Source organism: Delphinapterus leucas, chromosome 17 (genome assembly GCF_059928025.1).
Source record: "Delphinapterus leucas isolate spDelLeu-1000000601 "Yukka" chromosome 17, BTC_Dleu_Yukka2, whole genome shotgun sequence".
Classification (NCBI taxonomy): Eukaryota; Metazoa; Chordata; class Mammalia; order Artiodactyla; family Monodontidae; genus Delphinapterus; species Delphinapterus leucas.
The window spans coordinates 73,635,829-73,662,482 of record NC_143145.1 but is presented as its reverse complement, the minus strand read 5'-3'; the positions used below and the strand labels follow the sequence as shown (position 1 = coordinate 73,662,482).

General features: G+C 34.5%; 1 protein-coding gene across 7 annotated transcripts in view; it reads left to right on the top strand.

The window, feature by feature from the left end:
- Window positions 1-26,654, top strand: part of CSPP1 (centrosome and spindle pole associated protein 1) — a 199,374-nt gene that overhangs the window by 93,998 nt on the left and 78,722 nt on the right. For 4 of the 7 annotated variants that reach the window (XM_022595255.3, XM_089899054.1, XM_022595256.3 and 1 more), the window contains exons 4-9: window positions 8,982-9,085; window positions 14,142-14,222; window positions 15,499-15,579; window positions 16,580-17,022; window positions 23,337-23,435; window positions 24,570-24,640. In XM_022595255.3, coding sequence (XP_022450963.2) covers window positions 8,982-9,085; window positions 14,142-14,222; window positions 15,499-15,579; window positions 16,580-17,022; window positions 23,337-23,435; window positions 24,570-24,640 — 879 coding nt within the window. The remainder of the gene's footprint in view (window positions 1-8,981; window positions 9,086-14,141; window positions 14,223-15,498; window positions 15,580-16,579; window positions 17,023-23,336; window positions 23,436-24,569; window positions 24,641-26,654) is intronic. The other 3 variants (XM_022595257.3, XM_022595259.3, XM_089899055.1) reach the window with 3 other exon arrangements.

The following is a 26,654-nucleotide window of genomic DNA, read 5'->3' as shown; positions in this document are numbered from 1 at the left end:
CTTATCCGGCTGTCATGAAAGAGCTTTGTCTTGTCAGAAAAAAAGGTAAATTTGGAATCCTAGTAAATAACACTTTCCTTTCTGGAATCTTACATGTGACAGTATGGTCTACATATGAAATATAATGTATACTGAGAACCTTCTTCCCATTTTAACTGTTATCGTCTTGGTTATGATTTATAGAAATCATAGCAATAAGTATGTATCAAAATTGAAAATTTTGAATGGAACTTGTGTGTGTGTGAGAGAGAAAGTGTATTAATTGTGGAATAAGCGTGGTGGACTTGTTTTTATTTAAAAATCAAAGACATATGCTTAAAGGATACAAAATACTATTGATGACTATATTAGAATTGTAAATAAGTTAATATTTAGCTATATTGAGTCTTTGGTTATGGTTTGGCATGAAAATATTTGGGAAACTTTACCTCATTTTGGCTTGTTGGTGGGTGTACATTTTTTTTTTTAAAGAAAATGTATGAATATTTTAAAAGTGTATCTTGTGAATTACTGATGACGACTGAAACTTTCACATAAAGGAAGTCAAATATGATGAGTTGCATTTGGTTAAAGCATTGTTCTCATGTGGATGATTTTTCATGGCCATGGGTTTACTCCTAAATTGTTAGCTGCTTTGCATTTGTATTCCACTGGGAATACAAGGGGATGTTGGCCAAGAGACTGAGCAGATAGTGGGCTCTCTGTCTCTACTAGAAAAACAGCTCAAAGTGAATGCCATACTTTTAGTATCTCATATATAGATAATGCTTTCCATCCTGAGTCTGTTACAAATTATTGGCCAATATACAGGTTTAGTGTACTTAAGCATTATATTTTGGTTAAGTGCCTTAATCTCTAAGGCACTCAGTTTCTTTATCTGTAACATAAAGAAGTTGGATTATCTTCTAGCCCTAAATTTTTATGGATTGAAAAATTTAATTATTCCAACAGGTAATGTCTTTAAAAGTTTGATAGTACGTTCTCTCAAGCACTAAGGTCAGACAGAATGACTGAAATTCTGGAGTTACAGGTTGCTTTGGACTGCGGCTCTCATGCCTTTGCAACCCAGAACAAGTTATTTAAGCTCTTTGTTTCCTCATCTTAAGAATTGCATCTATCTTAGAAGGTTATTGTGGCAATAATTGAATACATATGAAAAGATGACTGGCACATAATTGGTGGATAATAAATTTTAATTTCCTGACTTCTTTCACATTTTTTTAAACTAGGTTTTTTATTTTTAAGAATTATATTAAAAATTATTCTTTGACTATTACATTCACAAATGATGGAGAGTTGAAAGTCCAACTTACAGTCAGTGACTTCTCCCTCTTCCTTAATTGGTATCCCTTAGGGCTCTGTCCTAGGCCTCCTTTTCATTTCATATACTTCCTGAATGACTCATTCACTCACAGGGCTTTATTTCATCAGTGCGTTCACTATTCCTAAATCTCTATCCCTAGTTCCCATTGCTTTTATGAACTCCAGACCCATATATCTAATATTTTAATATCTGTCCTTGGACGTTGTGAGCTCAGAATCAACATGTGCGAAATGAACTTTACTCCTCTCAAACTTTTACTGAGCTGGCTGCGTGGTCATCCTCGACTCCTCTCTTCCTTTTTGTATCCCATAGCAAATAATTACGTAGTTCAGCTGATTCTAACACCTGAACCTCAAATAAGTTTACTTTTCTCTAATTCCACAGAGGTTATTTTATGTAGGCCTCCACTGTCTTTCACTGACATTTTTTTCTAGTGTTCTTTTTGTTTTACAGTCTAGCCTCCTGTACTAAGTCTTTGCACTGCCTGTTGATGTCCTTCCAAAAACCAAATCTGATCATGTTAGTCCCTGCTTCAGACCCTTCAATGGCTTCTTGTTTCCTGTATGATAATTTTACTCTTTTATTACTTTTACCAGATTATGGTGGCTGTTCCTGCCTTGTGCTCCTGTGACATTGGCTCTCCCCTTGAAGGATAGTTTTGAATTTGTTCAGCTCTCTGTTTTACCACAATGGCACACCAGTTTTCCTGCCATTGTCTATTCATTGCTTAACACAGTGTCTGGCATTTTGGTGCTTAGAGAAGATATTTTGAATGAATGAATGAAGGTCCCGATTGCAAAAATAAACAGTTCTGTTAGGTGTGTAGAATTTAATTTTTATGGACTGCTTCTTTTATTGCCAACTGAAGTAATAATTATTTTTGATGCACATTGAATCTTACTAAAGAATAATATATAATTTGTCTAATTTTGTACCTTATTAGCCTTCAGTTACTGATTTCTTGTGTGAATAATTGTGGCCTTCAGATTAGGCCAAATACTTAATTTTTGACATTAGGAAAAATGTAAAATAATTGGGCAACAGAGAGTTTTCCTTAAGTGGTCTCACCTAGGAATTATAAAACAAGCTGGTCTAAAAAACAAACTGGTCTAAAATTACATATTGAATTAAAGCTCTGTGATACCGTACTTTGAGTAATTAAGCATAGTAGCTATCAGTAATATATAAACTGGCAATGTTTGTTTTAGCCAATGAAGACAGTCTATTAATAGTTCATTGTACAGTTGTCACGTCAGTGGTACAGCTGTCATGTACCACTACATTTTTATGATTTTTTAAATTCATTTCTGTTAGATGATGATATTCATGGATAATGCTTATCCACTGCGGCTCCTTCTTCCAACATTTATATAACACCTCTCATAAAAGGATTTGAGGAGCATTACAATGACTTCTGACACCAACTACCCAGATTTAGACCAGACTTCACAGATTAAGACTTCTACAAGTCTTAATCTACAAGACTTCTCTTACTTCAGATACCAGCTGCAAGTTTGGGGTCCACAGGCCACCCTCACTCCTTATTTATTTATTTAATTGTTTGGCTGAATTAGGTCTTAGTTGCCGCACGCAGGATCTTCCTTGTGGCACATGGGATCTTTTGTGCAGTGTGTGGGCTTCTCTCTAGTTGTGGTGTGCTGGCTTCAGAGTGCGCAGGCTCAGTAGTTGTGGTGTGTGGGCTCTCTAGTTGTGGCGCATGGTCTCTGTAGTTGTGGTGTGTGGGCTCCAGAGCGTGTGAGCTCAGTAGGTTGCAGTGCGCGGGCTTAGTTGCCCTGCAGCCTGTGGGATCTTAGTTCCCCGTCCAGGGATCGAACTCGCGTCCCCTGCATTGGAAGGCAGATTCTTAACCACTGGACCACCAGGGAAGTCCCCATCCTCACTTCTGACCAGCTGTTTCCACCACCTCCTCAAGTTTGATAACTCACTAGAATGACTCTCAGAGCTCAGGAAAGTGCTATACTTATTATTACAGTTTTATTATAGCAAAAGGATACAAATCAGCCAGGCAAAGGGAGAGATACATAGGGCCTGGTCTGGCAGCGTCCAAATATGAAGCTTCTATCAGCCTCAAGGATCTGTCACCCTCCTCGCACATCAGTATGTGACAGTATAGAGTATTGCCAACCACGATGTTCACCTGAGCTTTGGTGTCCAGAATTTTTACTGGAGTTTCATCGTGTAGGCATATGAATGATTGAATCATTGTCCATATGTCTCAGTCTCCAGACCTTCTACTTTCCTGAGGTCAGGCTGATGTCATATGGGTCAGAGGTCCAACCCTCCAATTACATGTTTGATCTTTTTGGTGTGACCAGTCCCCATCTGTGTCATCTCTTTGGCATAAACTATCTAGGGGCTTGTGAGTCACCTTATTAGTATCAACTAAGAGGTATGTTCTGGGAACCTATCATGAGTAACAAAGACACTCTCATCACTCAGAAAGTTCCAGGAATTTAGAAGTTACCTCCCAGAAACCAGAGACAGAGGCTAGCCAGATTCTCTATTATATACAGCATGTACGTGGTTTAGTCCGTATAAGCTGATGAAATGGTGTCCTTGATAAGGAGTTTGTTAGAATAACTGAGATTTAATGAAATTATGAAAGAATCAGCTGAAAATGATCTGTAAAAGCAAATGATATCTTCCATCTCTCTAAATCATTTCTAGGCATAATATTTGTGGTTCTTTTATTTAAAAAATTCTTAGACTTCTCTTACTTAGCTCATTTTCATGTTTAATAACAATTACTGAAGAGAAATGCTTACATTAATCTTTTAAATTTAGTTCAATCATACCTCAGTTAAAGATCATCTCCTAATCCTTTCTCTTCTTTAGAGAAGTTGAACATTTTCCCTTAGACTGGTTGAGCATTATTCCTTTGATTTTGATGTTTTATATCCTGGAAGACATTTTTAATAAATGAAATAATGCAGTTAATACTTCCAACATTTTTTCATACATAAATATATTTTGACCCAACATTCATAGATTTTCTGCAGTGCTTTTGAAATGTAGTTCCTGGCTCAGTGACAAGGATGAGAGCATTGCTATATTTGGGGTTTTTCCCCCTGTATTTTCCATTAAAGAAATAAAGGAAAACATGCACATGGTAAAAAATTACAAAGAACAGAGAAGTATATAGCCTGAGAATTGGTGATCCTCCCAACCTTGTCCTCTAGTCTCTCTTGTTAAGCAGTTTCTTGTGTACATTTTCATGACTATACTGTGCACACATGTATATAGCCCTCTCTTCTTTTTCTGTATATGGTAGCATAGGTCCTGTTGTGCGTTTGAAGATACCACTTTTGTGACGTATAGTATAGGGATGTAACCAAGACCTCTTGAGATTAAAAAGCAACTTAATGCGTCTGTTGAGAGACCTGGAGCAGCTACTGTCTGCTGCTAAGGTTTCCACTACAGGCTGGCTGTTGGCTACTGTCTGGAACTTAGCTTGTAAATCGTTTCCTACACCTATAGAAAGAGTGGCTCATTGTGCCTAAACTGTTTGTACAAACCACATGGTTTATGCAGAATACCTGCTTTCTGTCTGCAGAGTCTGGAATTTTGGTCCGTACTAGGCAGAGGGTGCCTAGGTGACCAGCTCCCATTAAAAACCTTGGGCACTGAGTAATGAGCTTCCCTGGTAAACAACACTTCACATGTGTTGTCACAACTTGTTGCTGCAGGAATTAAGCGTGTCCTGTGTGATTGATTCCACTGGGGAAGAACTCTTGGAAGTTTGCACCTAGTTTCCTCTGGACTTTGCCCCATGTACCTTTTCCCTTTGTTAATTTTGCTCTATAATCTTTCATGGTAATAAGCCATAATTGTGAGTATAATGACTTCTGTGTCCTGTGAGTCCTATCAAATCACCAAGCCTGGGGATGGCTTTGAAGACTACCAACACAATCCTTTTCAGTCTTTTTTTTTTTTTCTGTTCCTTTTTAGCTCCCTCACCTCTAAACTTTGGACTACAGAATCCATCTTTAACGTTTGTATTCCCTAGGTATTTTTTAATCCATCCACCGTTTCTAGGCAATATCTCTCACTCATATCAAAATGCCATTGATCAGCCCTCCAGGCTCCAGAATGCACTAGATTTATTTCAGCTTTCATGCTCTGAAGTCATGTTTTGTAAATCTGCAAGCAAAAAATGACAAATTATCTAAGTAAGAAAAAAGATTTTATTCTTGTTACTAGAAATTATTTGGTATGATTTTTAAAAATTCATTTTAAATACAATTATGCTCATGGAGACTTGGAAAAGAAAGAATTATAAGGAAGGAAAATTACATTGCTGTAATTTTAAAAAAATACCAGAAAATGATTAAAAAAATAGTATCAGAAAAGAAGCAACAGCAGAATTTCCCATTGCAGAGTCACTCTAGAGTTGAGACTAAGCTAAAAAATTACAGTTAATATAAAGATTTTGGAAAATAGACAAAAGGAAATTGTTGTTTTTACTAATTTTTAGTTGTACTTTTAATTGTTATTCCTTGTAGCATATCTAGTCTTAGGTTTCTCTTATTACAAACTAAATCCCAGACATTCTACCTCTTTGCTTCAGTTTGTACAAGTCAAATGGATCCTTTGTAATAATGTCTTTATAGCTGAAGTTTGAGTACAATGTTCTCCTCAAAGTAGCTTTATCTGTTAAGTCACCTGCTTAGGGAAAGGCTTATTATTATTTCCTATATTTTGTCGTTTGATTATTTTTACTTAATACTTTATCATGGTAATATAATAATGAAAAGAAGAAACTGTTTCATGGTAATTTGTAAAGCATTTATTATGAGTGCTATGTTAGAAGGTAAATTAATTTTAAAAAGATTATACACTGTAGTTTTAAATATTTAACCCACAGCCACTATGGAAACCAAATACTTCTAATCACTATAGTTCTGAAACATAATGTTAACTTAGAGTCACTGATGTTGTTCTTGGTGAAGTGGCATCACTTCAAATGACCCTAAGATGACACTAATGCTTTACTTGCTACTAGAACCATGAGAAGAAACTGCTCTGAAAAGGTAAGTCTCACCATACTTCTCAGCTCATTAAGTCAGTTATGATGTCATTGAACAGAATATTTAAATTGTTCCATATAGTTCTTAATTTTATTTCTATGACCTACGTCTAATACCATAAAATATTGGTACCAAATGACAAAAATAAGAATTAAAAAGTTAGTATTTTCTGTTGCCTAAACCTTCAATTAATAAAATTATAAATAATTCTGAAGGCATTATGTATTCTTACTGTGTTTTAAGACAATTATTACAAATACTATTTGAATCAATAGTAAAAAGCAAATACTCATGATAAATAAAATTGAACTTCGTATGAACGATAATTATAGGTGAAAATGAACCAGATTTTTCTTTCTTTTCTTCTGCATAAATCCACCAAGCAGAGCTGAAAATCAGCAGTAAAAGCCACCTTAAATACATGACTTAAAAAGCTGTAAATTACTTGTTCTGCCGAGTAGGAAAGCTGAGCATGTTGCAGGGTGCATCACCCTTGTAGCATTGTTTTCTTTTCCCCTTTGACACAATAGAGCATCCACTGTGATCCTGTATAACGAGAGATGCGTAACTCTGGTTACTAGTTATTACACTTACTTTTTCTATACAATCAGACCACTAGAAGCAGAAATGAAATACTAAGAATAGTGTTCTTTCTCTTTATTCTTCCTCTTACTCACGCATGCATTCATATATTCTTTTACACGTTTATTCAGTGAACATTTTTTGAGTACAAGTTGTGTGCCAGGAATTATAAAATTGAATAAACATGGACCTTGCCTTCATTGATTTTATAGTTTAATTTCATATATGATACTCCATTCTGAATGTGAGAATCAAACCATTTTTCTCTTTAGGCTTGAATTCTGTATCTTTAAAAATAAGGTTTTTAAATTTCCTTTGTGAGGAAAGAATGCCTTTCTAGGATGATTTAAAGTTGCAACCATATGGAATGCTTTAGATTCTTTTGGAAGAGAGTTGGGAGCATGAGTGAGAGGTGTCTCTGAGGAATCCTCTGTTATACCCTCTGTCATCAGGAGTTAAGCAGGCCAAAAGTGTTTATGAAGAGAATTCGGGTGTTTATGGTAGAAAGGGGAATTTAGTATTGTATAAAATAGATATCCATTTATATTTATACTACTTTGGCATTTTTGCCCCTGAAATATTTTAGTGGTATAATAAAGCAGTGATATGACACAGTCATGATAAGTTTCCATCATTTAGCTGCATTGTGAGGAATAAGGCACAAAAAATGGTAATATCCTTATTGGTTTATTACCTACAGTCAGTTGTTTCATCTATATTTCTTGTAGCTGACTCTTTAAGGAAACTTTTTACTTTGTTCAGAAATAATATTTTATACTATAGTATTGCATAGTGGGACTTAAAAAAGCGAGAGGGGCTTCACAAATCGAAATACTCATCTGATATCTGTGCTTCTTGATTTAACATTTTACTATTAAAAATAATTAAAAGTATGTAATTTGATTTTAACAGTTTTATTGAAATATAATTTACATAACATAAACTTTACCCATTTAAATTGTACAATTCAGTTGTTTTCAGTGTATTTACAAGTTGTACAGCCATCACTGTTGTCATCACCCCAAAATATAATTTGATTTTTAAACTCTTGAATACGGAAACCCTACTCAAAATGGAAGTTTTTCTTACAAAACTAAGATTCTTTTACAGAGTTGCTGTTGGGATTATGAAAAAACTCTGGAAATGGTTAATGGTGGTGGTTGCACAACATTTTGAATGTACTTAATGCCAGTGAATTGTATGCTTGAAAATGGTTAAAATGGTAAATCTTATATCATGTACGTTTTATCACAATAAAAGTTAATATCCATTTATATGAAATCAGAATTGGTGGCTTAACTTTAAAAGTTTTTGGAAATTTCAGCCTAAGCCTTGCAAGGCTCTAACAATTTTTTTCAAACATGTTGTATTCAGTACCCTGTGATAAACCATAATGGAAAGGAATATGAAAAAGTATATATATGTATAACCGAATCACTTTGCTGTACAGCAGAAATTAACACAACATTGTAAATCAACTATACTTCAGTAAAATTTTAAAAATTATAACACAGATATCCTTATAAGTTAAAAAATCACATTATTAATTTTCACAGACTGAAAAACAGACATTAGGATTGTAGGTATTTTAAAAGAAATTTCAATAGAATTAAATGAAGAAGTAAAGGTAATTGGCTTTTCTCTAATTTTGTTTGCAAGATGGCAAACAATGCAGAACCATTTATCTAAAGGGGAAGAAGTAAATATAACACACACACACTGTAATAGAAAGATATCTTTTTACAGATATATAAAAGTCTCTGGAAGGAAACACAGACACAGCAATGTTGGTTGTTTTGGGCAGGAGAACTGGGTGGCAGGGGTTCATGGGAAGGAGGGATATTTTCCATTATGTGAATGTATTACCTATTGAAACATTTCAAATGAAAAATTTATTATCCTGATCCAACTCTCAGAATCAACATGACCGTGTTCCTTCCTGCTGTGCTCTGTTACAGGAGATTGTATTAAAATTGAGATTGGGTTGAAAATGAGCTACATTGCTAAAGAAGTTGTTTTCTTTCTAGGAATTGATTATGGATTAAGTTTACCACTTGGGGAAGACTATGAACGGAAGAAACATAAACTGAAAGAAGAATTGCGGCAAGATTACAGACGCTATCTTACTCAGGTAATGAGTTCTACTAACTAGTTTTTTGCTTCAGAATTTACCTCCTAAATTTGTTTTCCTAAGGTTTTAGTCATATGCATTGATTTTTAGGTTTTTAATGGTATCTAGCAATGGGTATTGTAGCAAAAGTTAAGTGATACATATACACATACACATTGATAGAGAAAAAAACGGTGCTGAGAACTGGTGCCATGGAATAACAGACTCTTGACCTTTTAAGTAGGGCAGTGGGTTCCAATTGTAAATGAGATTGTAAATTCTTTTTGTTCATGTTTTGTGTAAAGTTGTCATGGTTTAAAATATCCTGGTTATGATTTCCTACTACTCTCCTCTGCTCAGCCATGTATTAAAATGACGTGGAGTTCTAGTTGCTAATTATTTTCCTATGAGCTAAGCTTATAAAACTTCCTTCAGCATATTTCCTTAACCACAAGTCTTTGCTTTATAGTTTAATCTATTTACTTTATAGTTTAATCCATTTGCTTAGTGGAACTCTTGTTTTAAGTATATTTTGTTAAATTATATAATAGCTAAACTAATGATTTATTGTAAGTTTTTATTTTTAAACATCTTTATTGGAGTATAATTGCTTTACAATGGTGTGTTAGTTTCTGCTGTATAACAAAGTGAATCAGCTGTACATATACATATATCCCCATATATCCTCCCTCTTGTGTCTCCCTCCCACCCTCCCTATTCCACCCCTCTAGGTGGTCACAAAGCACCGAGCTAATCTCTCTGTGCTATGTGGCTGCTTCCCACTAGCTAGCTATTTTACATTTAGTAGTGTGTATATGTCCATGCCACTTATTGTAAGTTTTAAAATGCAATTTACTTACTAGGCTATAAATGTATCTAAACAGTCATGATGTTTCTAGTCATCCCAAGATATTCTTTAGTTTTTTCTACTTTATAATGTTTATTCCAAATGTATAAATGGTCTCTTATTTATTCTGATTTGTACATAGAGAGAAAGGACTTTGAATACATTTTACCAATGGTTTGTTTCCCTTGACTTTAGGGTATTACACAAGCAAAAAGAAAGGTAGGGCTGCCTGCAAAATGCTCTCCTTTAATTGTTTTGTTTTGTTTTAGATCAAGTAGCTTGTAATCATTTGCATTTATGATATTGTTGTACTCAAACTAATAAGAAAAATAGTTTTATTTGTGATTCAGAGACTTTTTTTTTTTTTTTTTGCGGTACGCGGGCCTCTCACAGTTGTGGCCTCTCCCGCTGCGGAGCACAGGCTCCGGACGCGCAGGCTCAGCGGCCATGGCTCACGGGCCCAGCCGCTCCGCAGCATGTGGGATCTTCCCGGACCGGGGCATGAACCCGTGTCCCCTGCATCGGCAGGCGGACTCCCAACCACTGCGCCACCAGGGAAGCCCTGATTCAGAGACTTTTGAATGGCACCATTTTGGTTTCTTGCTTTTAGCAAAATGACACTCTGTACGTTATAAGTTTCCATTAATACAATCAAGTATTCTTTTTGATTCCTGCTTTGCATTTGTTTTTGTTGCTTTTTCATCTTTTAGAAATACTCAGCAGCTATTGTAAGTCCATTTGTTTTCAGCATGCTAGTTTTTGTTCTTCAGAATAATTATAATTGTGCTAATCACATTAAGATTAATAAAATAATGGAATATTCAGGATATTCTAAGATATTTTTGAACTGTGTGCTGTCAGCCTGGATTACTCAATATTTTTGCACCCAAACTTGTGGATTACATTTGTAAATTTATATTGGAAAACAAAGAAAACATTTTATAAAACTGTTTTTAAAATGAATCTTACACATCCATTCATCATACAACCAACACTTTTTAAACACTTATGAAGATAAATCTGGTATGAATCCTGTCTTCAGGGGGCTTACCATCTAGTTGTAGAGATAACATTCATACAATTCAGAAAGTGGTAACTCTTAACAAGACAGATAAAATGATCAGGAAAGGGCTCAAGGTGTTATTTTGTAAGACATTATAGGGTAGGTAGAATTTGGATGTTCTAGAGGGTGAATATTTTAGAGGGTAAGGAGAGGAAGCTTTTCAGATGGAGAGTAGTAGAATGAAGAAGGACTTGGAGGGCAGACTTTAGTTGTGTATGCATGAGAAATATTAGCTTTACCAGCCTGACTGAGTTACAGTAGATGTTTTTTTTTTGAGAGTAGTAAGATATAATGATGTAGGTAGATAGAATAGGATAGATTAGAAGGCAGTAGATTTTTAACTAGATATGTATGATAGTTGTGAACCATTATATCTGCTTGAGCAGCTTGGGAGGAGCTTGATAAATTTGCTTTTGGATAGTTAGTTCTTCATGTTAGACACTGTTATTGTCTTAAATTACTGCTATAGATTTTTAAAAAAATATTTATTTATTTATTTGGCTGAGCTGGGTCTTAGTTGCAGCATGCGGAATCTTCATTGTGGCATGCTAACTCTTAGTTGTGGCATGTGGGATCTAGTTCCCTGACCAGGGATTTGAACCCAGGGCCCCTGCACTGGGAGCGCGGAGTCTTAGCCACTGGACCAGCAGGGAAGTCCCAGATTTTTGACTGATCTCCTTGCACTGATTTTCATTGCATTCTCCATGCTACTTTCCAGAATGATCCTGTTCTTACCGATTTAAATACTTCAGTGTCTCCTCACTGCCTTCAGGATAAAAATCCAAATTCCTTAGCTGTGACACATGAAGTCTTTCATGTTCCAGCCTGCCTCCCTGGCCTTGTGCCTCATTATCCTCTCCCCTTCCCTACTGCTACTTATTGGGTGGAGTTTTCCTCTGATAGCTACTATTTTCACTTGTGGGTTTTACATTACTTTATAGATAAAAGATTTTAAAAAAGAATGGCAGTGGGAGATATAAGAAGAAATTGCCTTTATGAAGCACAAATCTTTAAATTCAAAGGGATGTGAAGGAGTTTTTGGTGTTGGATTGTTAAGAATATGGTTGTGGTAGAGGAACAGTCATTTCTTAATATGACAAAGACAATTTTTGGTTGACATCTGAGAAGGCGGGAGTGGAGAGGAAAGCAAGGTTAAAAGAAAATTCCATAGGACATGGGGAGGTGGCTGCAGTAGCTTCCTTGACCCCTGGAATATGTACCGTTTACAAGTCCTGTTCTTTCTGGATTTCTTGTGGCTTCCAGACTTTTGGTTTGCATGGATATTTAAATTAAAAAATAATCAAATCTTAAAATTTTGCCAAGAAGAGCCACTAAAACAAATAACTACCATCTTCTTTCTAGTTTTTAGAATAAAAGACACTTGACCATCTAACAATACACAAAGAACTCAGGAGAAGTTTTTAAACTGAATCAGTAAATTTATATTTCTAGCCCAGACCTCTCTCCTGAACCTCCAGGTCTTCTAGTTGGTTGCCTATTTGACATTTTCACTTAGAAATCTAGTGGGTATCTTGTGTGGAACATGTCTAAAAGGGAACTGCAAATTTCCAGTTTTCCCACTCCCATTCCCTAGAAGCGTGTAATATCTGTAGCTTATTCTTTTTACTTTTTTATTTTTTGGTCATAGCACTTACCACCTTCTTACATACCATATAATTACTCTTCATTATGTTTATTATTTCTTGTCAATTTCACCTGCTGGAATTTTTTTTTTTTTGGGCACCTGCTGGAATTTAAGCTTCAGGAAGGCCAAGATCTTTTGTTTTGTTCACTGATGAGTCCCAGATGTATTAAACAGTTTAGACATATTAGGCACTCAATATTTACTAAATGAATGAGTGAATGATTAAAATTCAGCTTTTTGAAAAACTCACTGTATTGTCCTTATTGTTAATTTTTTTCATTTTGTTGAAAAGTACAAACATTATCCTGGACCCATGTTGGGAGTGGGGAATTGCCTAATGAAGGAGTAAGGATGCAGTATCTCTGTATTCCCAGGATTGGAACTCTGAATGTGTTTTTTTTGGTACATGTATAACTCTACAAAATGGCTAGGTTTACAGTGTACTTTGGTATATAGGGATCAAACTGACGCAGGGATCTAGTCATGTGTCTTATTGTTTTCTTGACAAATAAGTTTAGAATTTCGTATTACTAACTTTCAAATTAGCTTTTGTAGCACAACTTATTTGTAAATTCAGATTTAACGAAACCTTATTAATCAGTTTTATTAATTACTTTGTTCCTGTAATGTTTTGAATGTAACTCTATTGTAGTACATTATATTGTAGTTATTTGTTTCCATATTTGTTTCTTCAACTGAATTTTAAATCTCTTAAGTATAGGGAACATATATTTATGGTTGTCTCCCTACTACCTATAAAAGTAACTGGAAGGTATTAGATGGTCAATAATTGCTTGTTTTATGAATAAATAAGAGACATGAAATTAGGTTAATAAGTATTGATTGATTTAATCCTCATAACCTAGTGATGTAGGTGCCATTATTCCTGTTCTACAAAGAAACGGAGGCAGAGAAGTTAAGTAACTTATCCAGATTATATGACTACTAAGGAACAGTACCAGAAAGTTGGTGGTTGTGTATATTTTTTACAAATCCCTTGTGTTTGTTTTACAGTGTTCAAAGAGATTTTACATTTCTTTATCCTCCTTGATCCTATACCAGCTTTGGTAAGGCAGAGCAGATACCATTCTCATTTTACAGAAGAAGAAAGTCTGGGTCAGGGAGGTTAAGTGACTTGCTCAGTGTTGCACAACTGAGAAATGCTGGGGCTGGTCCTAGAGCCCAGGTCTTTGGATTCCTAGTCTGATGCTCTGTCGGCCACACTGTGTTACCTAAATGCTTAATGAGTAAGAATGGAGAGGCACATAGAGAAATAATGTTTGTAGTTTATGTCTTCTGGCATTTAAATAGATATCCACTAATATAATTATAGGGAAATTAGAAAATTCTTTTTTTTTTCTAATTACTTCTGGTATAGTCTCTATACATTTGTAGTTTCTATTTTCATCTCCATTTCATTCTGTTGGTCTGTATAATGTAATAATTTAGAATATAGAATGTAAAGACATTTATTTTATAAAGGCAATTAGGTAATATTTTTTTTTGATATGTACATATACAGAAAAATTTTCTATCCACGAGTGAAACAGATCCATCTTCTCTGGGAGTTTCTCTTCCTATTGGTGAGAGGTTATCTGCCAAGGTAGGTGGATAGGAGTAGTAATTGTTGGTAGCAGTTTTATGAGGCATCAAAATCATGAAAGAACATACTCTTGATTTAAATGCAAACAAGATTACATCATATCCCGTACTTGATTTTTTCAAAATGTGTGGAGTCTCCAGGGCTGTTGAAACAAGGTTTTTTGAATGTTATATTTGTAGCCATGTAATATGATATATTTCTTTAATATAATGATTAATTGAATATTCAGAATTCGGTTTTTTTCAGCATTGTTTTCTAAGCTATAAAGTTCATGCTATATGACACAATTATCAGTGAGAGGAGCGGATGAGAGAGTATACTGAGCTTTTATGTAGGTGACATCTGGGGCTATTTGAATGTGTGTTCCCATCACAAATACATGTACATAATCTGAACAGGGCATAGTGATTAAGCACTGTACACCTCTTGTAGAGACTCAAATTCACAAGCTAGATCACAGTCATGACGTAGTATGTAAGATAAATGGACAGTTAAGTTTCAAAAGACAGCCTTGCTCTTTTAATACTTTTTTTTTTAGATTGTTTCAATGATGTTGAAGGTATTAGGGCTTAAGAACATTTACTAATGCAACATGTTTGTATTTCAACAGAACATTTACGTTATAATATTTTACCTTTTTATGTTTAAAATATAACAAGGATCTTTCCTTAAACTTGGGAAAAAAATGGTTAGAAGCAGGTCTTTCAGAAGTGGGGTGGGGGACTGGAGGCAAGAGATGTCCCTGAGAAGGAAAGTAGGACAGTAACCTGGTCAGATCTTGGAAACATGCTAATGATAGACCTCCTGGCAAACGCATTCATATACTTACTAGTGGGAGAGATTTATTTACGAATGCTTTTGGAAGAGTGCACCTGGATTGTCTAGGATTGACGTTGGTAAACAAACCTTGAATTCAGGGACTTACAGGGCATGGCTCCTAGGAAGGTATCATCTAAGCCAAGTAACTACTGGCATATAAAATGGAGGTGTTTCATAATCAAAGCCACTCCCTTAGTATTAGAGACCTCATGTGCTAATCTGGACTTAAGCATGTAGTAAATCTTATTTTAATGTGGCAAGAATGGACGTGGGGAATTGCATTGGTGGTCTCGGACCTCTTCCTGCTTCTCCTGTGCCTTACAGCTACTTCTGTCCTTGAAAATATTAGTAAAGCTTGATTTTGGGTAAGATCTCTGATTTGTATGAGTCTGATTTGACATTAGGTACTTTTTCCTGATGTTGAAGTTAACGTTGCCTTTTGGTTTTCTATTTGAAGGAAAGGTTGAAACTTGAACGCAACAAAGAATACAATCAATTTCTCAGGGATAAGGAAGAATCCACGGAAAAGTTCAGACAGGTAGGAAAGAGTACTGAGGTAGGTTTTGCTTTTAAAGTAAAGCTTTAACACCACAGGTTGAATATTTGTCCTTACTTGAAAATATTTTTATATTATTAGACATTTCACTTAGTTTTCATATAAATATTTAAAAAGTTAAGCCAATTGAACCAAACACAGGACATTTAAATTTTGAATTTTGTAAATGGTTTTATCTCATATTGAAGAACTTACCCCACTTTTTTTTTTTTTTTTTCCTGGTATGTGCGCCTCTCACTGTTGTGGCCTCTCACGTTGCGGAGCACAGGCTCCAGACGCGCAGGCTCAACGGCCATGGCTCACGGGGCTAGCTGCTCCGCGGCATGTGGGATCTTCCCGGACCAGGGCACGAACCCATGTCCCCTGCATCGGCAGGCGGACTCTTAACCACTGTGCCACCAGGGAAGCCCAAACTTACCCTACTTTTTAACTTCATGGAGGAGATTTAATTTTAGAGATTGGTTTTAAGTGACGTTTGTTTATTTTTAAATGATTTTTTTATATTGACAATTTCTAGCAATGTGTGTCTGTGTGTGTGTGTGTGTATATATATATATATATATATATATATATATATTTTTTTTTTTTTTAACCCAAATTTAAGGGTGGTTGATGTTACTAGGGCCAAAAAAATTTACTACAGTCTATATTCTTTGTGTTGAGAAGGAATTTAATGTGAAATATTTTGAAGCAATATTTAACTGCCAAAATATACCTAATATCTCCCTGGCATAGTTTATCCTCTCTTTTTGTAGCCATCTATCCATATTACTGTTACCTATTTGTTTGGTATTTATTAAGTTTTATTAAAGGATAACACTTCCTTGAAGGTTTTTTTCCTAAAGATAAGATGTTTCTTATGGGTGATTAAGCTTTAGAGTTGAGACAGTAAATAGATTAAGATCATTTGAGAGTTTAATTGCCTTTTAAGAAATAGCATCTCTTTAAGATCTTTTTCTTCTTCTTTTTTTTAATTGGCCAGCACAAGAATCAAAGAAGTAAAAAACCTATTAGTCAGGTTAAACCTGATTTATCTTCACAAATGCAGTCATCTTGGGAAAATTCAGAGGGTCCTAGGAAAGATGTCTTAACTCCTTCAGAGGCATACGAAGAGCTTCTAAACCAAAGACGACTAGAAGAGGACAGATACCGAAAACTAGATGATGAAATTGAATTAAGGAATAATAGAAGAGTCGTTAAAAAAACTAATGAAGAAGTGGGCATTTCCAATAAAAAACATCAGAGGTTTGTCAGCAAGACTGACATTCCAGATAGAAGATTTCACAGGTTTAATGAGGATCGTGCTTTTGATAAACAGTATTATAGACCAGGCCAAGATCCTGAAGTAAGTGAAGAAATGGACGAGAGGTTTAGATATGAAAGTGATTTTGATAGAAGACTTTTGAGAGTGTATACAAATGACAGGTATTTACAACTTCATTTTTATCTTCTTTATTTGCTTAATATTATTCTTGTTACTTTTTATCATTATGTTAAGGAGACACAGGTTCATTTGATTTACATGATGCTTCAGTTTTAAGTTACACCATAATTTTATGTGCCACTGTAGGAACAAAGAAAACAACCCAAGATGGGGAGAAAGGGGCCCCATTAAAAAGCTGGGACACTGAAAGGCTACAACCTTTATAAAAACTTAAATGGGAAATAGACTTTCCCACAGAAAAAGACAGAAAAAAAACTTCCACTGTCAACCTTGGCACTGAGTGGAGGGAGTAAAAAGGAACTTCCCTGAGAATTTGAGCTGTAAGCCAGTACTGATTCAGGTTTTCAGTCTGAATTCGTGCTGCCAGTACCGTACAAAACAACGCTGAGGCGAGAATTCAGAGTTATCTCATATCCATAGTGCCCCTAGGTGACTGGCAGGAGAAAAATAACTTCTCCTTGCAATACGTGATTTACAGCCAGGTCCAAGGCTCTCCTGGTTTCAGATGTTAAAATGTGGGGGAAAAAAGACACCTTAAAACCGATGAAATACAGTTTATTCCTTTAATATTTCTATGCTCTAAGTACTTTTATCAACTTTTTTGTTTTTAAGTTACTTATTGAATGTTTATTTTAGTGATATGGCACTAAGTTTTTTTGATCAGATTTTTAGATGCTTTTCAGTTCCTTTGCATGTTGTTTCTATGACACTATTTGTAATTTATTAATTGCTACAATGGGGTCTTATTAAGTCATTTGTCTTAATACTTAAAACTTGCTATATTTTAATCTAACTTTTGATTTGGAGATAAAAAATATGGTAGGATCTGATATTTTCATTGACTAGTTAACCTGTAGGGATTAAATGTAAATGTTGAGCAGTTCACGGGACCTGTTTCATTCATTAGTCCAAATAGATTATTTTTGTAGTATTTTAGAAAATTTTCTGAGGCATAATGCTACATGTTCATTATTCTAATTATTAAATAATCATACAAAGCCTTTGCAGTTCTTTGTCATCTACTCTTTATTCTTTAGTTATTACGTCCTGCTCATCCAATCTTTTTAATATTCACCCTGATTTAGGTAATTTGACTGAAGGATTAGAATTTTGTAATGCCCATTATAGCTTATCTCTGATTTGAATCTAATTGTACTTCAGAAAATGTTCCAAATTCTGTAACGTGTTATATTTGAAAATGTTTGTATCTGGAGGTAGTCAAAGGCTACCTGAACTCCAAGAAGTTTCCGTTAGGGAAATACAGATATTCTTGGACTCTTGGTACTGCCTTATTTGTACATGAGAACTTTTTTTTTCTTATGGTGTCAGTTTACCTTTAGAGTATAATGTAATGCATATCTTTTAAGTTTGGAATTTCAAAAAACTTATGATCGTTGTTGCTTTGTTTTTAATATATTTTAATCTATTATTTTTGTAATTACACCCTGTGATAATTTTATACATGAACTAACAAATCAATTTCAGCCTAATTATTTGAGAACAGTTTTATTTTCTTATGTATCCCATGAACGAAATGAACTGTTTCTATATATAATCTTCCCCAAGTAGTAGTTTAAGAATAGATTAAATATGTAGATGAGTGAGAATAACATTTTAATGTTTTTACAATATTTCTTAAAAATGTAAATCATTATTATACATCTTGTTAATGTGTAAACTCTTACATCTCTAATTGTAAGGTTTTTCACATATGTCTCAGTGGCAGGTGAGGTTAAAATTGGATTTCTATATTTCAGATTTGGAGATTTCTAAAAGAAAAGATTTCACATTGAACATTAATTAGATTTATTTATCAGGCAGAGTGGTTACTAGGAAAAATGACTCTACTTGTTAGTGAAATTTTTGAGACTAAAGAAATGTGTAACTTCATTTGATCTCTTGACTTAACTATTTATTCTTAAAACAGTTGTTTCTTGGTATCCAAGGGGGATCAATTCCAGGATCCCTCATGGATATCAAAATCTTTGGATGCTCAAGTCCCTTATGTAAACTGGTGTAGTGTTTGTGTATCATCTATGCACATCCTCCCTTATGCTTTAAATCATCTCTAGTTTAATTATAATATCTAATATAAATGCTTTATAAATAGTTATAAGTGCTATATATTGATAAGTAGTTACCTGTGTGCGGGAAATTCAAGTTTTGCCTTTTGGAGCTTTCTGGAATTTTTTCCCCCCAAATATTTTCTATCCAAGATTGGTTGACTCCACGGATGCAGAACCTACAGATATGGAGGGCTGACTATATACTGAGAAGTACAAAATTTTTCTTCATTCTTCTAAATTTCCCGTGTTCTCTTTTTTCCTTCTAATAGTCAACATGCGATAAATTCTAGTTTTGATTTTTAGTAATTTTTGATTTTTAGGTTTTTGGTCTCAGTTCTTTTCTAATTACCCTATAAACTTTTCCATATATCATTATGTATTTATTAATGAAATATTTTCCCCACTTTTGGAAGGATAAAGCCCAGGAATGATTTTACTTTCCTAAACTAATCATTAATCACTGGCAAGTGTTTTAAAATAGTTAACAGAATGGTTAGCACTTAGCTCAGCAGTTGCATTCTGTGTGTGTGTGTGTGTGTGTGTGTGCGTGCGCACACGTGCCTGTGTGTATTGTTTGATACATATTTACCAATTTAAGTAAATTTATAATGTTTTAGGAGCTTTCTAAAGTTGAATATAATAGTGTATCTTATAATACTTTGAAATTTATATGCTTTTAAAAGATAGTCATCCTAGTCTTTATTATTTAACTTGAGCTGTAGAAGTTAATATATTACCTTATTATGTTTTACTTTATAACCGATGTTAATGAGTAAAAGAAATTTTTAGCCTTAAAGAATGCTGTTTTTTAAATTTTTTATGTGATTAATGCAGTTAGCACTTCCAGTCTGTTTTACTCTTGATATTTGTTAGTTTGTAATCTTGCTAGTTATGTAACAAAATTCTGAAATTCCACTCCATCTGAAATTAGAATCTGAGATAGAATCTGACTCAATAGACTGAGTGCTCGCTTACTTAGTGTAGGACATTCTAAGAAGTGTGCATGCTTAATATGTAAGGTATAAATGAGGAGAAATAGCTTATTAGAACATGAGTTATTTAACTTGATATTACTTTTTTTCTTGTAGTAGTTACTTTTCATTTATACTTGGAAGGACCATTTTTATATTAATTATTTTCCCCACTTTAAAGATGGGGTCAATATTAGAAAAACACTGTTATTGAATTAAAGTAATATAAAAATTGGGAAAGAACAGAAAACAATGAGAAAAATGGTGACCAACATTTTAAAAAATTAATTAATTTATTTATTTAGGCTGTGTTGGGTCTTCGTTTCTGTGCATGGGCTTTCTCTAGTTGTGGCAAGCGGGGGGCCACTCTTCACCGCGGTGCACGGGCCTCTCACTGTCGTGGCCTCTCTTGTTGTGAAGCACAAGCTCTAGACATGCAGGCTCAGTAGTTGTGGCTCATGGGCCTAGTTGCTCTGCGGCATGTGGGATCCTCCCAGACCAGGGCTCGAACCCGTGTCCCCTGCATTGGCAGGCAGATTCTCAACCACTGCGCCACCAGGGAAGCCCCGTGACGAACATTTAACAGCTCAGTAGTTTTCTTTTAATTTCTATAGTTGAGAGTGCCCCTAATAGCAGAATTCATTCACATTAGAGAAATTTTTACTATGAAACCAGGTGATGTAACCATTATGAATTGGATGATTTCTTTTAAGTAAGGAGGAATTTGATTCTTTCTCCCTGTAAGTTGTGTCAGGACCAACAGATGGTAAATATTTTATTTTTATAATATGTCATTTTTGATAGCATAAACATTGTAAATTTACTTCTGAAGTAGTTATTTTGATTCTGTGGTTTATTAATGAAAAAGATACATTATTATCATTTAGGAGTTGTTCATTCACATTTATATTAGCTGAAAATACCTGTGGTTTTAAACAACTTGCTTTTCTTCTGTAAGAGTAATTTTTTTAAAGATAAACTTGTGTTAATTTAAAAAATTAATTAATTTAAAAATTTTTGGCTGTGTTGGGTCTTCGTTGCTGCACGCGGGCTTTCTCTAGTTGCAGCGAGTGGGGGCTCCTCTTTGTTGCGGTGCGCAGGCTTCTCATTGTGGTGGCTTCCTTTGTTGCAGAGCACGGGCCCTAGGCGCACGGGCTTCAGTAGTTGTGGCGCGTGAGCTCAGTAGTTGTGGCTCGCGGACTCTAGAGCGCAGGCTCAGTAGTTGTGGCGCACGGGCCTAGTTACTCCACTGCATGTGGGATCTTCCTGGACCAGGGCTCGAAGCCGTGTCCCCTGCATTGGCAGGCGGATGCTTAACCACTGCGCCGCCAGGGAAGTCACTCGTGTTGATTTTTAGAGTAAACTTGGCTTCTAGCCTATATCTGGTTTCTTTGGGCATTGAGATTTGAACCTAGTTAACTAGAATTACTGACCCGTTTCTTCAAGGAAGTAGAAAAAGCTTTTTCCGTTTAACATAGCTTTACCTTTTTTTTGTTGGTAGGATGGTGAAACTATTTTACAATTATTTTATTCCCTCAGTCAAATCTGATTTGCTATGTGAAAGGAAATAAATTCTTCCTTTTATGAGGTCTGTCCATTTCTGAAAAAACTTTCCTGGCATGTGCCAAAATTCTGGACTCCCTGAAGGAAAGCAGGTGTTCAGCATAAACTCTATTGCTTGTACCAACAGTTTAGGCACAGTGGGTCACTCTTATCAGTTCTGAGAATGGTGGACTCCTCCCAAAATCTATGTTCTCAGGTGCCAGCTAAGGGCCAGTCTTGCAAACAGGGCTTTCTAAGGGTAAGCAATCTCAGGCATGCTCTGTTTACTCTTTTCTACACATGTGTATTTATATAGATGCAGTATAAATAAATCTGGTTGCCTGGCATTGTTAATTACAAATTTGAATTTAAGTTTATATTTACCTGTTCTTTAAGTGGTAGAAATAAGGAATGATAGATACTAAACTGATGTGTCAGTTTAAAAGAGAGATTTGAGCACTTAGGCTTTAGATATAAAATCAGCTGTGTTTTGATAAATTGAAATCAGTTTGAAATTCTTTTTTGAAAGGGATTGGGGAGGATTCTGTTTTAGATATGGATAAAAAATGGAAGCCAGTCTGTCATGCCACAGGTCATACATTATTAAGGTTACAGTTCTGGGTAGTCTTTTCTCCACAGGTGATATTGACAATATATGATAGAAACAAAGAGGATTTTATATGCTGGCTCTGTGGAGAGTGATAAGTTCCTTTTCTTCTAAAAATTGCTGTTTTTCTTAACGTGATAATTCAATTCACCTAAAATATTGAACAATACTGTAACAACCATATTTCTTACCAGTGGTCCTCATGAGAGACAAAATAGTTTGTTAACTCAAGAGCCATGCAAAGAAATATGACTTATGAAATGCTGATTTTCATGGGTGCTGATAAATGTTGGTGTGAAAAGTCATGTTTGTTTCTCTGGTATGAGAAATTAAATTTTCCATGTTTGCCAAGTGGAAAAAAGATTAATTGAAAAACATTTAAAAGTTATTTTCTGAAAAGCATTCTTAAGAAAATAAAATAAATTCTAATCTTTCTTTTTGTTGTTCATGACCTTGTGAATAAAGTGAACTAACTTTCTACCCATGTTTATAATGTTCTGTATTCACCTATTGCTAATATTTAGTATTTCACGTGATTTACAGTGTTAGCAAATGTTGTGGCTTGCTACATTTGATTTAATTTAATGGTAAGACTGCTGCTGTACTTTTAAGTTAAAAAGGTTTGTATATTCAGTGAAATAATTCCCAGAATCTATGAATTTTGATTAAAAAGTGATCTCATTTTGAAATTTGACTATTATCTTCATGAGGGCTAGGACCATGTCCACATACCCAGTACCTAGATTAGTACTTGGCATGTGGTTGGTGCTCAGTAAATATTCTTTGAATAAGTGAATAATAAAAAAGTTTTATTAGTATTTGCATAGCTTTGATATTAAAAATTTCTAGAAGTTATATTGAAATAGTTTATAATAACCTCCCTTTGATTTAAAGACTATTGAATCTAAACTCTTAGTGTCTCTTATTAACCAGCAGATCATACTTGAGTCAAATGTCAATTGAATTAATTTTAGAATATATTTACAGTAAAACTTCATTGTAACACTTTGTTCCCTTTAATATTTCCAACATCAAATGTAAAGACACCAAAGAGATAAGAAAAGTCCACTGTATGTGGAACAAGCTCTGTAAGCTAATGTGTTTTTAAGGATGTACGGGAACAGACGAGGGAATGTGCCTCCTATGGAGTATGGTGGTGATGTCACAGAACAGTCAAACATACGGATTTCATCTGCTGGAAATCAAAGGTATTGTATGTAATATAAATTCTGCCCTTCAGTCGTTGTACTGTAAAACAGCAACTGCTAAAACTGGCTTGCTGGAAAACTAGAAAGTTATAGTATGTTAACAACCTCTCTTATTAGTGAGAAAGGAATTAGGGAGAAAGGGGGAGGGGAGAATTGTGTTACATGAAACTTTATGGTACTTTACAGCATTCTTTTGAAGAGCAAGTTTTGATTATAAAGTGTGCCAAGGTGTTCTGAGTCCCTATCATTATAAAGTATATATATTTGTTTGAACTAATGAAAGGAGAAATAAGTGTATAATTTAATGGACTAAAAATCAATTTAAAATATCTTGGAGTTATAGAGATGACGTAACTTGAAATAAATTGAAAATGTTCTTATGAGTTTTCTTTTCAAAACTTTGTTTTTGATTTTCAACATATTGAGTAGATAACTTTTATGCTTACTTTGTAAAATTAGTACTCATACATAATTGTGTCACGTTGAAAAAAAGGAAATTATATGCATTTTATATTCATGTTCTCTTTCTGTAGTTTTTATAATTTTGGTGGCTTTATTGTGTTGTACGTAAGGATAAATGGTTCCGAATTTATAGTGCATAATGAAGATAATATTGTCATGTGTCAGGAAAGGTGTCTATTTTCTTTGAAGAAAAGTAACACATAAAAATGCTTGAGATATAGAATTTGCTATTTGAGTCTAATTAATTAAATTTTCTTTGAGAGAGTTGTGTTTTTTTTTTCCTTGTTTCTTTCAAGGAAGGAGTTTTTTAGAGATCTTCTTTTCAAAGTGCGGGTACAGATATCGTCCTTTTTTAGGATTTATTTATGTGTACTTATATTCATTTTCCTTACTTGGGTAACTGTTCTTATGAAAAAGGGTTTTATTGGGAATCTATAGAGTTAGTGAAGCTGGCTGAAGAAAAAGGTCACATATTTATAGAGCCTGAATGCATTGGGTTCCCACTGTATAAAGAGATAAAATGCCATGATTTTACATTAACTTTAAAAACATATAACTATTATAGTATCCATAGTACTTTGAAAGGCCAATAACTCATACCTGCATTTCACTCTAAATTTTTGTTTCCTGAAAATTATTTGGGTTTTAATTCTTTTTGTTTTTTGTTTTTAGCGCTCGAGACAATGAACCATCCAAACCTACTAATCGAGAGATGTGTAGTCCTTTTGCGGGGATGCTCTTTGGTATGTACAAAAACCTCCAGTTGATTAGACTTTTGTGGAGTGTTTTATAAAAGGTCTTCGTGAGAACTCAGTGTTGTAATTAATACCACTCTTACTAATAATAGAAAACATTTCTCTAGTGCTTACTTTGTGATAGGCACTATGCTAAACATTTAGCATATTATATAGCTATTATAATTATTTAGTGTATTATATAGCTCTGTGTATAATTTTAAAGCTAAATAACTTTTATTTAGTGATGAACTTTCTATTGATGATAAATAAATATTAATTTCAGTAAAATCTTTTAGATTCATATTTCACTTTGTCATAGTGTTGGCTATTTTTTTTAAAAAATTAATTAATTAATTTATTTTTGGCTGTGTTGGGTCTACGTTTCTGTGCGAGGGCTTTCTCCAGTTGCGGCGAGCGGGGGCCACTCTTCATCGCGGTGCACGGGCCTCTCACTGTCGCGGCCTCTCCCGTTGGCAGAGCACAGGCTCCAGACACGCAGGCTCAGTAGCTGTGGCCCACGGGCTTAGTTGCTCCATGGCATGTGGGATCTTCCCAGACCAGGGCTCGAACCCATGTCCCCTGCATTGGCAGGCAGACTCCCAACCACTGCGCCACCAGGGAAGCCCTTGGCTATTTCTTATATTCTATTTTATATGTGATAATTTCTTTCTTCATTTTTTTTCTTCTTTAGCTAGCACAAAACTGCCTTACATTTTAGTTCAGTTCCCCTGAACTAAACCTTTTTATCCTTTGATAAACATCCTTTCCCATGTTCTTTCCATGTAGTTTCTGAGAAAGTGTTTTGTTCAAATAATGATTATAATCCAGATTTTCTATTTATTTTGTCAGAAATGAAGGTCATCGCTTAAGATAAGCATGTTGATTTGCTATATTAACTTGTCACATTTAATTTGAGAAAGTGTGAAGAGAGCATACTTCCTGTATGTAACTTTAAGTAGAAAAGTGGTCTCTTCTTTGTGTAAAACTATCAGAAAAAATTGCCCGAAATTTTGTTTCACTGAAGTATATGAAGAAATTAGATAATAGTTTAGATTCATTCAACCTAAAAGCAGTCAGGAATTTAAATTTTGGCTTAGAGATGTATAATTGCATGATATTCTCAGACTTTTGTTTCCTTGAAATGGCTATTATGAGAAAAATGGCATAACACCTAGAGTTTTATTCTAGTGTAATGTCTTTAAGTGAGAATTGACCAATTTAGCCTATCAATAAGTCAGAGTAAGGGCTTGCTTCGTATGATGTATTTTGTTAAACATGGTAAAAATTGGAGAAATAGCTTTCTGTGTTGAGAACCTAGTGACAAATAATTTTATCAATAAATGGATTACCCTGATATTTTAAAGATGAATGGCATGAATTTATCATTATTGCAATCAGGAATTATAGATTAATGTTTGATAATAGAGTCATGTTTGGAATAGACTATTAAACTCTTTTAATTCAGTGATTTATCTCACGGTTGTATCCTTTTCCCCCAGCCTAAATTTGTGTGTCCCCTTAGGGAGCTTACTCTCTCCAGAGGCAGCACATTCCAACTTCACGTGGCTCTGATTGTTGCAGTATTCTCATTTCAATTGAACTGAAATTTGTCTTCCTGTAATTTTGCCCCAAGGACCTTGTTTGGAGCCTTTTTGCTTTATTTAAAGAATTAGGACAGCTGACTGCTGAGAGCAAAAATAATATATTATGGGGTTTCTAACAGAATCATGGGTCATTTAGAAGTATGTTTTAACATTTCCAAATACTTGGGGATTTTCCTGCTTTTTGACATAGACTGCTTGTTTAATTCCCTTATGGTCTGAGAAAATAATTTGTAAATTTCAATTATTTCAAATTTGAATTTTTTAAATGAAACTTTAAAAAGTGACTCAGAATATAGTTTTTCTTGGTGAATGTTTAATGTGTACTTGAAAGAGTGCGCATTGTGTGGTTGTTGAGTGTAGTGGTTTATAAATGTCAGTTAAGCTGATTGGTTGATAGTGATGTTCATGTCTTGTAC